Raw genomic sequence first — 15,490 nt, 5'->3', positions numbered from 1 at the left:
TAGAGTTGCTAACAAGGGAGGTGACATTCCATGTGGCAATCGAGAGAGATCTTTTGGAGAGACAAATCCCTGGATGCATCTTGTTGTACTGCATGTCAGATGGAGTAATGTGGAAGGGTGGTCTCTTGCATGATCATGGGATTGCATGATTGGTGGATTGGATGGCTGGGTTGGGGGTGCTACTCTTAGCACCAGATGGTAGTTGTGAGCTCTGGGACATCGCGCTGGCAGCGTCCAAGTGGCTTTGAAATCTGCACATTAGCAGATTTTAATGTGGTAAGTAAATGAGGACTACAAGAAGGTTTGTATTTTCTCCCCATGTTCACACATCTTTCCATCTGGTGCTCAGGATTCCTCCTAAAAACATCACTGACACCAGCATGACTTCCTCCACTTCCTGTTGGGGCTGTACTCTTCTTCAAACTTGCCATGTGGCACCGTTACACATAAAAACTTTGACAGAATGACACCATAGGAGTCATATAAGCTCATTAATTATTCATAGAAAAAATTGTTTTAGTCAGCCTCTCTACAAAGTGGTTATTGAAAAAGGTTTCTTCCTGTTTCTTATATAATCCCCCTGTCTGTCTTTCAGGAGGTGGGCGTGGCAGCGGGTGATGGTGGAGTGTATGACCCGTCTAGCTCTCCTCGCCATGCTGTGTGCTCCTGCCCTCACACGTAAGTCTCCACCAAACTGAACAAAACACAGAAATGGCATTGCAGTGCAGGAATCCAGTTCATCACAGAGAAGACTTTTTATCTGTTTATAGTTACATTTAATGTTGTGAAACATCCAGGAAATAAGTTAGTTCCTGTTATTCATGTTATAGCAGTGAGAAACAGTCATCCCCTCACCAGGCTCTCATCTTTCTCTTTTTTGATGTTTTCTTGATTCCTCTGAATGCATTAAAATGTCTACATCCTAAAAGATGGTGGACTTCAACTGATGTTTCTGTTATGGACTGAAGAACATCAACTGGAGGAACAACAAGGCATCAGTTAGAGTTTTGAGATGAAATTTTTGCTAGTCAGTATCTTTCACTCTACAGAACCTTCCTCACGATTATACTTTCTTTTTTATATTATTTGTTTCTCCCATGGATTCATTCATTTGCACATGTTCATAATTTTTTTTTATTCTCCCTTATCTTCCCTTTCATATATATATTTGAAATTATTTAAAATTTCTACTTCTTGTTTCTCTTTTCCTTGTTTTTCTTTCTTTCTCTCACTACCTTCTATCTTAGGAATGGCTTTTATAGTCCAAAACGTGTCTTTATAGATTGCTAACCCACTCCTTATTGTCCTTTGAAGTGGTTCTGATGGATCCTCTGTCTTACAAAGAACAGAAAAAAACAACAACAGATCTAGAGTTTCTATATATGATGGTGTAGACAGGGACACTGTAGATTAAAAAAAAAAAGAGCTGAGGTTTTGTTTTGTTTTTTCTTCTCAGAATTTCTGTTTTTTCTTGCAAACCTATGACTTTATAATATCAGAGAATATCCAATTTTATTTTCCAAAATGCAATAAAAAACAAAAACCTGTGATTTTTTTTAAATTCATGTGAACCTTTTTTTTTTTTTTTTGAACCAATTTTTTTTTAATTGTCAAAAGTGCAAAGAAAAGATGTTCAATAGTTTTACTGACCAACTTAATTGTATTTTGTAAATATAAACCAAGTTAGAATTTGATGCCTGCAACACACTCAAAAAAAAAGTTTGGGCAGAAGCAAAATAAGACTGAAAATTTATCAGATAAGTAACACCATTCTGGAAGATTCCACAATAAGCAGATTCACTGGTATCATGATTGGGTATAAAAGGAGCAGCACCAAATGCTCAGTCTATGCAAGCAAGGATAGGGCGTGGCTCACTGCTTTGTGCCAAACTTCGTGAGAGAATTGTTAGTCAATTCAAAAAGAACATTTCTCAATGCAAGGTTTTAGGTCTTTCAAAATCTGCAGTCCATAATATTATGAAAAGATTCAGGGAATTCGGAGACATCTCAGTGAGTAAAGGGCAAGGTTGGAAACCACCGTTGAATGTGCGTGACCTTCGAGCCTTCAGGTGGCACTGCCTGAGAAACCGTCATGCTAATGTGACAAATATAGCCACATGGTCTCAGGAGTAATTCAAAAAACTGCTGTCACTTAACACAGTCCACTGCTGCATCCAGAAACGCAACCTGAAACTGTATTACACAAAGAGGAAGCTGTTCATCAATTCTATGCAGAAACAGTGCAGATTTCTCTAGGTTTTAACTCATCTCAGATGGACTGAAAGACAGTGGAAATGTGTGCTGTAGTCAGATGAGTCCACATTTCAGCTTTTTTTTTTTTATTCGGGAAAACCCAGACGTCAAATTCTTAGTGCCAAAGGTGAACATGTCCATCCAGTTTGTTATCAGAGAAAGATGTAAAAGCCAGCATCTGGGATGGTATGAAAACACATGTTGCCATCAAGGCAATGTCTCTTCCTGGGAAGTCCATGTTTATTCGAGCAGGACAATGCCAGGCCTCATTCTGCACAGGCTACAACAGCATGGCTTTGTAGACACAGAGTGCGTGTGCTTGACTGGCCTGTTGCCAGTCCAGATCTGTCTCCTATTGAGAATGTTTGGTGCATCATGAAGAGGGGAACTAGACAACTGAGAGCACGGACTGTTGAGCAGCTGAAGCCTTGTATCAAGCAAGAATGGACAAAAATTCTAATTGCAAAACTGCAACAATTCATATCCTCAGATCCCATATGATTAAAAAGTGTTATTAAAGGAACAGTGATGTAATACAATGGCAATAATGCCTCTGTCCCTTTTTTTTTTTTAGTGTGTTGCAAGCATCAAATTATAACTTCATTTATTTTCACAAAATACAATTAAATTGGTCAGCAAAACTTGAAAATCTTTTCTTTGTATTTTTGTCAGTTAAATAAAGGTTCACACAAAATAACAGATCCCAACTTTTCTGGAAATGGAGTGAATAGTTTTATCTGTGTATCACACTGTTTTGAGGACATTTTTTTTAGGATATATTGGGCAGAATATGTCCACTGTTGCGCTCACAGTGTTCTGAAAACAGAATGTTCCTGTTCTGCAGGACTGGCTCTAATACTGATGGACGGAAATAGCCTGAGTGTCATACTGTAAGATTATGACAGATAATCATTGTCCTGATGATTCATCTGCTTTCGAAAGCCTGACATGTTAACCCTTTATAGGGCTTCACATTTATACATCACACACTATTGTTTTTCTCATGGTCTGAAGAAAAATCACAAGAAGAAAAATAGATGAAAAAGCACATTTATGCACAGCATTTTCTTCCATGCGACTCAGAATGTTTCAACAGCATCAGGTGGTATAGTATTTGCTTCACTGACCAAGAAATGACATCATGTTCTTTACAGAAGTCTCATGAACGAAAGGTTTCAATCATGTACCCAGTGAAATGGATTTGAAACTCGACAAAATTAAATATCCTTTTAATACACACAATACAGTATGTACACCCATACATACATCCACCTGCTGTTTGATGCAGTTCTTTAATCAGCTGATCCCTTGATGCATAAAATCCTGCAGATACAAATCAAGAGCTTCAGTTAATGTTCACAATGTTCAAACATCAGAATGGGGAAAATTGTGATCTCACAATAAAGTGTGACTTTCTTTCACTGTGGCATGGGTGTTGGTTTGAGCCAGATGAGTATTTCTGGTTTGAGTATTTCAGAAGCTGCTGATCTCCTGGGGTTTTCACACACAGCAGTCTCTAGAGTTTACACAGAATGGTGTGAAAAACAAAAAATATCGAGTGAGTGAGTGACAGTTCTGTGGGTGGAAACAAACGCCTTGTTGATAAGAGAGGGTCAGAGGAAAATGGACAGATTGGTTTGAGCTTTTTTGCCAGGAAGGATATAGTAACTCGTATAATCACTCTTTACAACCATGGTAAGCAGAAAAGCATCTCAGCGGAAAAGCAACAGCAGAACAACACATTGGGTTCCACTCCTGCAGCCAAGAACAGGAATCTTAGAATCAAGACCAAGCTCCTATTAAAGTGGCCGGTGAGTGTGTCTAATGGCTAGCTACCGGTATGTAACTTTAAACTGGACTCCTTTCACAGTATTGTGTGACGCGCACAGTCACACGGTTTCACTTTCCTTGATTTTTTTTCCTTTACATTTTCACTGAATAATAAAAAAAACACTGGAAACAATGGCATGGCAGTCGCTACAAAAATCTAAAACAAAGCTTGTTTTATAGTCTTGCTAAGTTTATAGGGTTTACCAAACCCCTCCTTAAGGGTGCACTCGAACTCAGCATTGTTGAATTCTCAATTCTGATTGGTCAGAAGGTGTAGATTAGTTTTCTGTAACAGCAGCTCTGACAGTCGTGCAGCTACAAATTCAGAGGCTCCAACTTGGGAAATTGCAAAGAGGGAGATTCTCCCTCTCTGCGAGTAGCTCGGAGGGAGACAGGTTTGAGTGCCATAGGTGCGAAGGCGAGTTTATATACAACCCTGATTCCAAAAAAGTTGGGACAAAGTACAAATTATAAATAAAAACGGAATGCAATGATGTGGAAGTTTCAAAATTCAATATTTTATTCAGAATAGAACATAGATGACATATCAAATGTTTAAACTGAGAAAATGTATGAAAATGTAAAGAGAAAAATTTGGTGATTTTAAATTTCATGACAACAACACATCTCAGAAAAGTTGGGACAAGGCCTTGTTTACCACTGTGAGACATCCCCTTTTCTCTTTACAACAGTCTGTAAACATTTGGGGACTGAGGAGACAAGTTGCTCAAGTTTAGGGATAGGAATGTTAACCCATTCTTGTCTAATGTAGAATTCTAGTTGCTCAACTGTCTTAGGTCTTTTTTGTCGTATCTTCTGTTTTATGATGCGTCAAATGTTTTCTATGGGTGAAAGGTCTGGACTGCAGGCTGGCCAGTTCAGTACCCGGACCCTTCTTCTACGCAGCCATGATGCTATAATTGATGCAGTAGATGGTTTGGCATTGTCATGTTGGAAAATGCAAGGTCTTCCCTGAAAGAGACGTCGTCTGGATGGGAGCATATGTTGCTCTAGAACCTGGATATACCTTTCAGCATTGATGGTGTCTTTCCAGATGTGTAAACTGCCCATGCCACACGCATTAATGCAACCCCATACCATCAGAGATGCAGGCTTCTGAACTGAGCGCTGATAACAACTCGGGTCGTCCTTCTCCTCTTTAGTCCGAATGACACGGCGTCCCTGATTTCCATAAAGAACTTCAAATTTTTATTCGCCTGACCACAGAACAGTTTTCCACTTTGCCACAGTCCATTTTAAATGAGCCTTGGCCCAGAGAAGACGTCTGCGCTTCTGGATCATGTTTAGATACGGCTTCTTCTTTGAACTATAGAGTTTTAGCTGGCAACGGTGGATGGCACGGTGAATTGTGTTCACAGATAATGTTCTCTGGAAATATTCTTGAGCCCATTTTGTGATTTCCAATACAGAAGCATGCCTGTATGTGATGCAGTGCCATCTAAGGGCCCGAAGATCACGGGCACCCAGTATGGTTTTCTGGCCTTGACCCTTACGCACAGAGATTCTTCCAGATTCTCTGAATCTTTTGATGATATTATGCACCGTAGATGATGATATGTTAAAACTCTTTGCAATTTTACACTGTCGAACTCCTTTCTGATATTGCTCCACTATTTGTCGGCGCAGAATTAGGGGGATTGGTGATCCTCTTCCCATCTTTACTTCTGAGAGCTGCTGCCACTCCAAGATGCTCTTTTTATACCCAGTCATGTTAATGACCTATTGCCAATTGACCTAATGAGTTGCAATTTGGTCCTCCAGCTGTTCCTTTTTCGTACCTTTAAGTTTTCCAGCCTCTTATTGCCCCGTCCCAACTTTTTTGAGATGTGTTGCTGTCATGAAATTTCAAATGAGCCAATATTTGGCATGAAATTTCAAAATGTCTCACTTTCGACATTTGATATGTTGTCTATGTTCTATTGTGAATACAATATCAGTTTTTGAGATTTGTAAATTATTGCATTCTGTTTTTATTTATAATTTGTACTTTGTCCCAACTTTTTTGGAATCGGGGTTGTACTATCTATCTATCTATCTATGAATGATTCACCACATTTCGTGTCAATTTTGTGTCAATTAAATCTTATTAATAGTAACAGCTCTAGATAAATCCAGTGACTACAGACCAAACTTTAATATGCCTAAAGTCAATGTTAATGTCAATAATGACTATTATAAATTGCCAATGGTAGACCCTCTGATGATAATGTTCTTCTAATAATATTCTAAGTCTAAGTTAGTAAAAGTCAGACAAAAACAGTCAGACAAGTTCATTAGAATCTAACGTCTGGTCTGGTGATCTAACCTTGTCAGATATAGGGTCGTCTTGCCAAGATAAAACAAAAAACGTCTCCCATTTTACGATTCCGGAGATTGCCAAAGCAACTGAACAACAATATCACGTGACCACCATGGGGTGTGTTTGACCAACTTTTAACCATAACAAGTCGGTGTGGGTGAACATGGCGGACTCGGCTCTCCCACCAGTGGAAAAGAAAAGGAAAACCTGCCTAGTGAGTGCAACTGCAAGATAGAGCAAGGTTCGATGACGTGTCATTTTTCTGGACAGATAACTAAATCATTCTAGCTAGTGCTTAGCTATCGTAGCCTTAGAATTTATGAGCTCGACTCCACAGTAGTGAGTATGGAGTTCTACACCGAATATTTTGATCTTACAGAGAAAGAAACAAGAACACAAAAACAGGAACAGAGAAACTATTTGTCTTTTGTTTCACGGGTCTATTCGCGAATGTCGACCACAAATGACATCCCTGTGACTCAAAACTTTCCGAGGTCGATGCAGAGTCACGATATTTTCTGCGAGTCGCCATCTTGGTGTGACGCAGTTCCATAGTTATGCTAATTAGTTAAAGCTCATCCTTCCTGTTCGGCTGTTTCCTGTTTTTGTATGGCCATACTGTTTACCTCAAAAATCAGTAAAACAGTCCCAAAACAGAGAAAAGCACCCCTCAGCTTTTCATTTTTTATTTTTATTTTATTTTAATGATCACATCTTGGGCGGCACAGTGGTGTAGTGGTTAGCGCTGTCGCCTCACAGCAAGAAGGTCCTGGGGTCGAGCCCCGGGGCCGGCGAGGGCCTTTCTGTGTGGAGTTTGCATGTTCTCCCCGTGTCCGTGTGGGTTTCCTCCGGGTGCTCTGTTTCCCCCACAGTCCAAAGACATGCAGGTTAGGTTAACTGGTGACTCTAAATTGACCGTAGGTGTGAATGTGAGTGTGAATGGTTGTCTGTGTCTATGTGTCAGCCCTGTGATGACCTGGCGACTTGTCCAGGGTGTACCCCGCCTTTCGCCCGTAGTCAGCTGGGATAGGCTCCAGCTTGCCTGCGACCCTGTAGAACAGGATAAAGCGGCTAGAGATAATGAGATGAGATGAGATGATCACATCTTGTCTGCATGATATTACTCTTGTGAGACACAGGGAAATGTCATTCACAATAAAAAATTATAAAATTTCAGATGACTTAGCAGTCTGCACCTTTAAGACTAATAATAAACATAGACATTTACTTTACTTTTATGGAAGGAGTTTCCAGTGTCACCGCTTTGTAAAGCTGTAACTTTATGTCTTTTGACAGTTTCTGGATGCTTTGTGGTTTTTGTGTTCTAATTGTCTTAATGGTTTCCAGATTTGTGAAGGTTTTCATGAAGCATTTTCCAGGTTACAATTAAATACTGTCTCTTCCATGGGTGAATGATTTCCATTAGAATAACCTGACATCATTCTTCAGGAATCATCAGGAACAGGAGCAATGCTTTCCTTTACAGACCACCAGAAACACATTAACACCCATTAGGAACCACTCAAAAAGTCAAAGTCCTTCCCATGCCAGGACCTGATCTTCCCAGACAGTCTCCCGTCCCAGTACTAACCAGGCCCTTAAGGTGCATTGGGTGGCACTGATCTCTGCTTCTAGAGCTCTCAGCCTCTCGCCTATACAGCTAGGGTTACAGTGGGGGGCGAGTCCACTGGTAACCATGAGAGTTTGACTCCCCACTCACATCTATATTGCAGCGTGCCTTGCCAGATGGTAGTAGGTACCATTTTTATGATGGTCCTTGGTACGACCCGACTTTGAGTACTACTCGTGATCTCCCGATCGAGAGGTGAACATGCTAACCACTTGGCCAGAGTGTGGTATTAGGAACCACCATGAATATTAAATTGTTTCTGTTGCATTTTTTTTTAGCAGAGATAGTCAAAAGATTGTTTTTTTTTAACACTTGAAGAGAATGGTTCATTGATTGGTCATTTCTTTTCTGTCATCAAAGCCGCTCTGTAAATGTCATCACATTTACTGATGTTTATCCAGAAGCCACAAACCACACAAAGTCTGTCTGGTTGCATAATTTCAACCATTTTCTTCCTGAAAGTGTTTTGAGGAAAGTGGGTGGTCGCGCCGCAGACAACCTGGTTGGAATTCTTGTGTGATTTCAGAGGCACAGACGCCACAAACTCACAGCAGTATGGCTACTGTGTTACATCTGTGTTATAGTTGTGAAATCTCTGATGTCTTGCAGAAGAAGAAGAAGAAGAAGCAGAATAGTCACAGTTTGATTGATAGACATGTTTCTACACTGATTGATAGAAGAGCTTTATGTTGTCCGTCAAGCTCTGAGATTAAATAAAATACACCAAATATCAGTCTCTCCAGCAGATCACCAACTTGTCATGGTTGGAGAGTTTACATGCCTCTATGACGCCTAGGGCTATGCTGGCTGTAGTTTAATCTCCTGGAAGGGTCACCCAAGCCAGACAAGTCAATGGGTAGAGGCCAGATGAAGCATGATTCACTGGTCCTCCGGGTTAGGGGGCTGGGCACAGGGCTAACCACCCTGTCCTGTAAAAAAAATGGTGTTACAAAAAACAAATATCAGTCTAACATGTTAATGAGTGCACAAGATTTGTATGATGCAGGCCTGTAGAGCTAAGATTAACAGCAAGATGCTAAGAATAGCATCCGGTGTTGAGTAATATCCAAACACAGCAGTCCTGACTGTAGTGCAGCTTTATATTATTATTTATAGGTCTATATTAAAGCACTTGTTCAAATATGTTACTGTTTCTATAGTAACAGCTCATTCACAGGGACTTGTACAACAAATGATGTGGAAAACAACGATAACAGCTCAGTATAAACACACGGAAATTGGTTTATATACAGAGATATGGACAACGTGACAAGATCAGAGAACACAGCTTTTATAATTGTTTGTTTCTCTTTTCCAGAGCTGGATTTAAACAGACTTGATGGTGACACCGTGTGCCCACCACTGAGGAATGGACAAGATGACCTTCCAGGTAAAATCCAGCATGGAGTTTCTTCAAATAACCTTTGTTCTTTTAGCAAACCCCATTTTGCTTCTTGATCTTCTCAAACATCTTAAGATCATTTCTCAATTCCTGATTCAACGTCTTTTCAACTTTCTTCTGGATCTTTTCAAATCATCTCCAATCCTATCTTACTTTTAAATTTGAAACTGTATGGTCAAAAGTATGTGCACCCCTCACCATATGTCCTTGTTGAACATCCCATTCCAGATTTATTATTCTTTGCTCTTATGCCCTTCTGGGAAGGCTTTGCACAAGATTTTCGGGCGTGGCTGTTGGATTTGTGTTCAATCATTTCAGCTACAAGAGCATTAATGAGATCAGACACTAATGTTGATGTTGAGGAGGTTCCAGTTCCAGTTCATCCCAAAGGTGTTCAGTGGGATTGAGTTGAGTCAGGGATCTGTGCAGGACACTCAGGTTCTTCCACTGCAAACTTCACACACCATGTCTTCATGGAGCTCTGTGCTTTGTACACAGGGGTATCATCATGCTGGAACAGGTTTGGACCTGTAAAGCTACAGTATACAGAGATGCTCTGTACAGTTGGGTGCTTCCAAGTTTGTGGCAACAGTTTGGAGAAGAACCACATATGGTTGTGATAGTCAGGGGTGCACATACTTTGGGCCTTATTGTGTATCATCCTTCATCAACTCGTGTCTGGATCTTTTTCCTGTTTTCAATACTATTCAGATCTTTTTACCTAAAGACCTCTTCAGTATTATCCCAACCCCTCTGTATGTTTATTATATTCTTTAACACCTTCTGGAGTTCCTCACCCTTCCCCAACTCCTTATATTTTCACATCTCAATCCATTATTCTTCTTCAACCTCATATTTTCATTCTGGGTTTTTTCACTCTGCTTCAATTGCTTCTGGATCTACTCCTTCAGCATTGAGCACATTCTTCTTCTGGATCTTCTCAACCTTCACAGATGACTTGTGAATCTTCTCATTCTTGTCTGATTCTCAATCTGCTTACTCTCCTTTAACCCCCTCTTCTCATATATCTCTTTATCTTTGAAGTTCTCCACCTACTGTGTTCTTTTGATCCTTCTGCAGCCATCTTCTGAATCTGTTCATTATGGATCTTCTCACTATGATTGAACTTCCTGTATCTTCAGACTTATTTTTCTAAACCTTCTGGATCTCTTCACCTAACTTCAGCTTTTTCGAGGTCTTGCTCATCTGCATGTTCTCATCCATTTTTCCATCTTCTTCTACATCTTCTGAATATTGTACACTTCTATTTTTAGACATTTCCTCCTTTTTTGTAACTTTCACCCTCCTGTTTACCAGAGAAGTGAAATCTGAAATTAATTTTCGAGTTCTTTCTTCACACCATGTTCTCACAGTAACATATCAAAAACCTCGGCTCTGAGTATGAAGGCTCAGAGTGTGAAGTAGCTTTATACAATCTAAATATTTCGATCTGTTCACTGCTTCCCTGCACAGACCCTCCAGCGCTGAACGTTTTATTCATTAAAGATGGAGAACTTGGTGAGATGTCATTCCAAAAAGCTCCTCAGATCTCCAATGAGCCAAATAAAAGGTTCCACCATCAGCAGCATGAACACTTCAGACTCAGCACGATCTTAATTGGATGCACTCTGTTGGTTTTAGCAAATCTGCGCAGCAGCTAAAATCGCTAATCACTCTCACATGTACGGTATATGCTGGAAAGTGTGTAAGCGGAATTTAAGGGCCTGGTTTTAGCACAAACACATGTTCAGATTAATACATGACTCATTAATGCTGAAATTCCCTACAGCTAGCATTTTAGCATTTGCTAATGATAACCACATGAAGAACAAAACTGTGCAAATCTACATGGACTAAAAATAGTGCAGATTGATTTTTAAATAGCATGAATGTCATCAATTCTAAGACGAGACCGAGACCTTCAAAAAGTGGTCTCAGGACCAAAACTGATCAAGTATTACAACACTTGCTCAGTGTAAATATAAAATTGCATTCCCCAATAGAAGCCATAATGGTAAGAGAAACAGCTTTCGAGCCAAAAGGTTATCGGTTTGATTCCCTGGACCAGGAGGAATGGCTGAAGTACCCTTGAGCAAGGCACCTAACCCCCAACTGCTGCTCTGGGTATGTTGTACATTGCTCTGGATAAGAGCATTTGCTAAATGCATTAATGTAAAATGTAAATCTGCAACAGTAAGTGTGTGTGTGTGTGGGGGGGGGGGGGGGGGGGGTATATTGGTGGAGACTCAGTGTCCCCACAAAGATAGGAATATCTGACTGTTTGGGGACATTTTACAAACTAATAGAGCCTGAAGGTTAAGTTTAGGGTCAGTGGAAGTTCTTCACAAGGATAGTAAGACAAGTGTGTGTGTGTGTGTGTGTGTGTGTGTGTGTGTGTGTTAGGTTTCGACCTGATCACACAGTTACAGTCGGATGTGACTCAGTTGAAGGGTGTCAGGAAGGTGATGGGCTCCACATCCACTCAGTTGGCGTACAGACTTGACCGCGAGGCCAACTTTCAGATCCCCACCAGGTAACACACACACACACACACACACACACACACACACGACTACTACTACTACTGAAGTGGTGTTTATGGTATTTTAAGGCATTCCAATCAGTGTAATTACACACACACACACACACACACACACACACACACACACACACACACACAGAGTTGTGGTCAGAAGTTTACATACAGTGACATGAATGTCATCTTGGATATGAATGTCATGGCAATATTTGGGCTTTCAGTAATTTCTTTGAACTATTCTTTTTCTGTGGCAGAATGACTGTACAGCATGCAGCTTTAATAAAAAAAAGACTAGAATTTGGTGCACAAGTTTTCATTTTCTTTGGGTTTTCTGAAATCAACACAGGGTCAAAATTACACATACAGGGTCAAAATTATACATACAGCACACCTAATATTTGGGTAAAATGTCTCTTTGCAAGATTCACCTTGACCAAACACTTTTGTTTACCATGAACAAGCTTCTGGCAGAATTCTGGCTGGATATTTCACAACTCTTCATGGTAGAATTCAATTATTATTATATTTTTTTCTTGGCATGGACTCGACTTATAACCACAGTCCATATATTTTCAATAGGATTGAAGTCCGGACTTGTTTTAAGCTTAATGTGAGCCTGCTTTATCCTCCACAACCAGCTCTGATGCGTGTTTGGGTTCATTGTCTGTTGTGACTCCCAAGTCCCAAGTCATGTTCAAGTTTCTGGTGATTTATGGTGAAGAATTCTGAGGTAGACCTCCTTCTTCATTATTTCATCCACTTTGTGCAATGAACCAGTTCCACTGGCAGCAAAACAGCCCCAGAGCATGATGATCCTACCACCACCACCACCAGCTGGTACAGTGTCCCTCTGTACATGGTGGTCATTGTGGCCAAACAACTCAATCTTTGTCCCATCTGACTATACAGCTTTCCTCCAGAAGGCTTTTTCTTTGTCCATGTGGTCAGCTTCAAACTTTAGTTAAGCTTGAAGGTGTTAATTTTAGAGCAGGGGGTTATTTCTTGGATAGCAGCCTCTTAGTCCATGGTGATCTGAACTGTAGACAGTGATCCATCAGCTTCCAGTTCATGGCAGCGCTGTGCTATGATGGTTCCCAGGTTGTTCCTGACCATCCAAACCAATTTTCTTTCAGCTGAGGGTGACAGTTTGGGTTTTCTTGAAGCAAAGTGGCTTGGCAAAGTGACTACACCTCACAGTAACTTACATACAATTGTTTGAACTGATGTTGGAATTTGCAGTTGTTTAGAAATGGCTCCAAGAGGCATTCCGGAGTTGTGTACATCTGCAATCCTCTTTCTCAGATCTGCACTGAGCTCCTTGGAGTTTCCCATTGTATTGTTGTCTTGGTCAATCCAATGAGTGCTGTAAACAAACCCTTTTTATGAAGGCACAGAGAAGCTACCAGCTGTAGTCAATCAAGATCCCGAACAGGAAGTTAAGAGACCTCGGCCTTGGCAAAATAAGAGACATTTTGGAAGTTTCAGCACCTCTGAATTAATTATCTAAGCGAGAATTTGTAAATTTTTGACCCTGTATGTATAATTTTGACCCTGTGTTGATTTCAGAAAACCCAAAGAAAATTAAAACTTGTGCACCAAATTCTAGTTTTTTTTTTTTAATTAAAGCTGTATGCTGTACAATCATTCTGCCACAGAAAAACAGCAGTTCAAAGAAATGACTGAAAGCCCAAATATTGCCATGACATTCATATCCAAGATGACATTCATGTCACTGCATGTAAAGCCAGTATCTCACTGGGCTGCAACAGCTTGCGACAAACTGCGAACGTCATTTGCGAGAGAGTTTCAAAAGTGTCTTGAAACATTCGAGGGGCTTCTCAATTTCCTCACATGAGTCGCAAAGTGTCGCTCCTTCATCGATGAAATTTTGAGCATGTTCAAAAAATTTGTACAACAAAATTTCTCTCAAAATAGCCGCAAATGCGTCACTGGTGTTGTAAAGCCGTCACGAACCCTTCTCAAGTCAGTTTCCGTGAGACAGGAAGTGCGAGTTCAGCCAGTATTTCACTGGGCTGCGACAGCCTGTGACTAGTTGGAGACACAACAATTGTGATAAAATATGCGAATATCAATTCAGTGTAATTCCAAGTGAAAATTGTCGCTAATTTGCACAATTGTTGTGTCTCCAACTAGTCGCAGGCTGTCGCAGCTCAGTGAGATACTGGCTTAAACCTCTGACCACAACTGCATATTCACTGGATATGAGCAAATGCGCGCTCTGATCGGCTACTCTACTACTAGGATATTAGCTCATGTACCATGAGTAGAGAAAAACAAAATGGCAGAGCATGTTGCTGAACCAACTGAGGATGAAATAAAAACTCTACTCGAAAACAAAACCCCAAAAAATACAAACAAGCGACAAAATATGGAATAAAAGTACTTGATTGTAAGAACGTATCGTTTTTATTATTCAAGAATTATTTTTGCATTTTTCACAAGTTGCTCCTGTCGTTTCACTGGTTTGTTTACGTTCTAAGTGGAAATGATTTTATCTGACTTTTTGTATAAGGTTTTTACTCATTGGATTTGCAAAAAATAAAAATAAAAATGCTCTGTTTCTCAAAATCCAGTGAATGTGGATAGAATAAAACAGTTATTCCACTCAGTCTCTTCGTACATGGATTATAGGCAACTTGGTGCTATGTGCCTCGTTGGCTATCCGCTCATGTACGACTCGATTTTGTGGAATAACAGAATTAGTAGTGGAATAATCCACGACTAATGAATACACACTCACTGGCCACTTTATTAGGAACATTTGTACACTGTACACTTGTACAGTGTACCTCTCTGCGACATAATTGGCTGATTGGGTAATTGTTCAGGTGTTCCTAATAAATAAAGGGACCAGTGAGTGTATACACACATGAGGTGTAATGCAATGGCACTATCTGTAAAACCCACCGGCTTGTGCAACCATTTCATTGCAGCCTGCTGCAAATTTCCTATTTTTAGTTTGGCTGGAGACAACTTATGAATATTCATGATGAAAGTGCTACCTGATTGGTTGCTGAATGCCTTAATGTTTCACTGTATTGATAAGATAAGGCAAGAAGTTTAGGGTTGGGATTCGGGTCAAGATTATGGCTATGGTTATCTCAAAACAATGTGGTGAAACAAAAGGCATTCACCGGCTAATCAGGTTGTACTCTCCTCATGAATTTACCCCCATGCAAAAAGTAAAATTTGGATCCCAGTCCTGATGCACACCTCTAGACTCCTATTTGTGTTTGTATCTGTTCAGACCAACTAATATATTTGTAGTCACACACACATGCACACACACATATATAAAAATGCTTGGCCAGTGTTCACTACAGGTGTTACATTATTATAGGTTACACACAGATTTTCCTGCTCCTCACACAGCTACTCAGTGACAACAAAAATAATAGTAATAATAATGATAACTAAAACATGTCCCAAACCATTTGTCATGAAAAAGAGCTAAGGGAAGCTCTAAGACTGGCCAAAAACACAGAAAAGTGCACA

General features: G+C 40.1%; 1 protein-coding gene across 1 annotated transcript in view; it reads left to right on the top strand.

Annotated features, from left to right (window-relative positions):
• The first annotated feature begins 271 nt into the window (after positions 1–271).
• LOC132870705 (collagen alpha-3(IX) chain) overlaps positions 272–15,490 on the top strand; it is a 100,426-nt gene continuing 85,207 nt past the window's right edge. The window contains exons 1-4 of the mRNA XM_060904505.1: positions 272–276; positions 596–678; positions 9,352–9,423; positions 11,839–11,968. Of these exons, the coding sequence (XP_060760488.1) occupies positions 272–276; positions 596–678; positions 9,352–9,423; positions 11,839–11,968 (290 nt within the window). The remainder of the gene's footprint in view (positions 277–595; positions 679–9,351; positions 9,424–11,838; positions 11,969–15,490) is intronic.

This window comes from Neoarius graeffei, chromosome 2, assembly GCF_027579695.1.
Source record: "Neoarius graeffei isolate fNeoGra1 chromosome 2, fNeoGra1.pri, whole genome shotgun sequence".
Classification (NCBI taxonomy): domain Eukaryota; kingdom Metazoa; phylum Chordata; class Actinopteri; order Siluriformes; family Ariidae; genus Neoarius; species Neoarius graeffei.
This window is presented reverse-complemented; position numbering and strand designations above follow the sequence as displayed.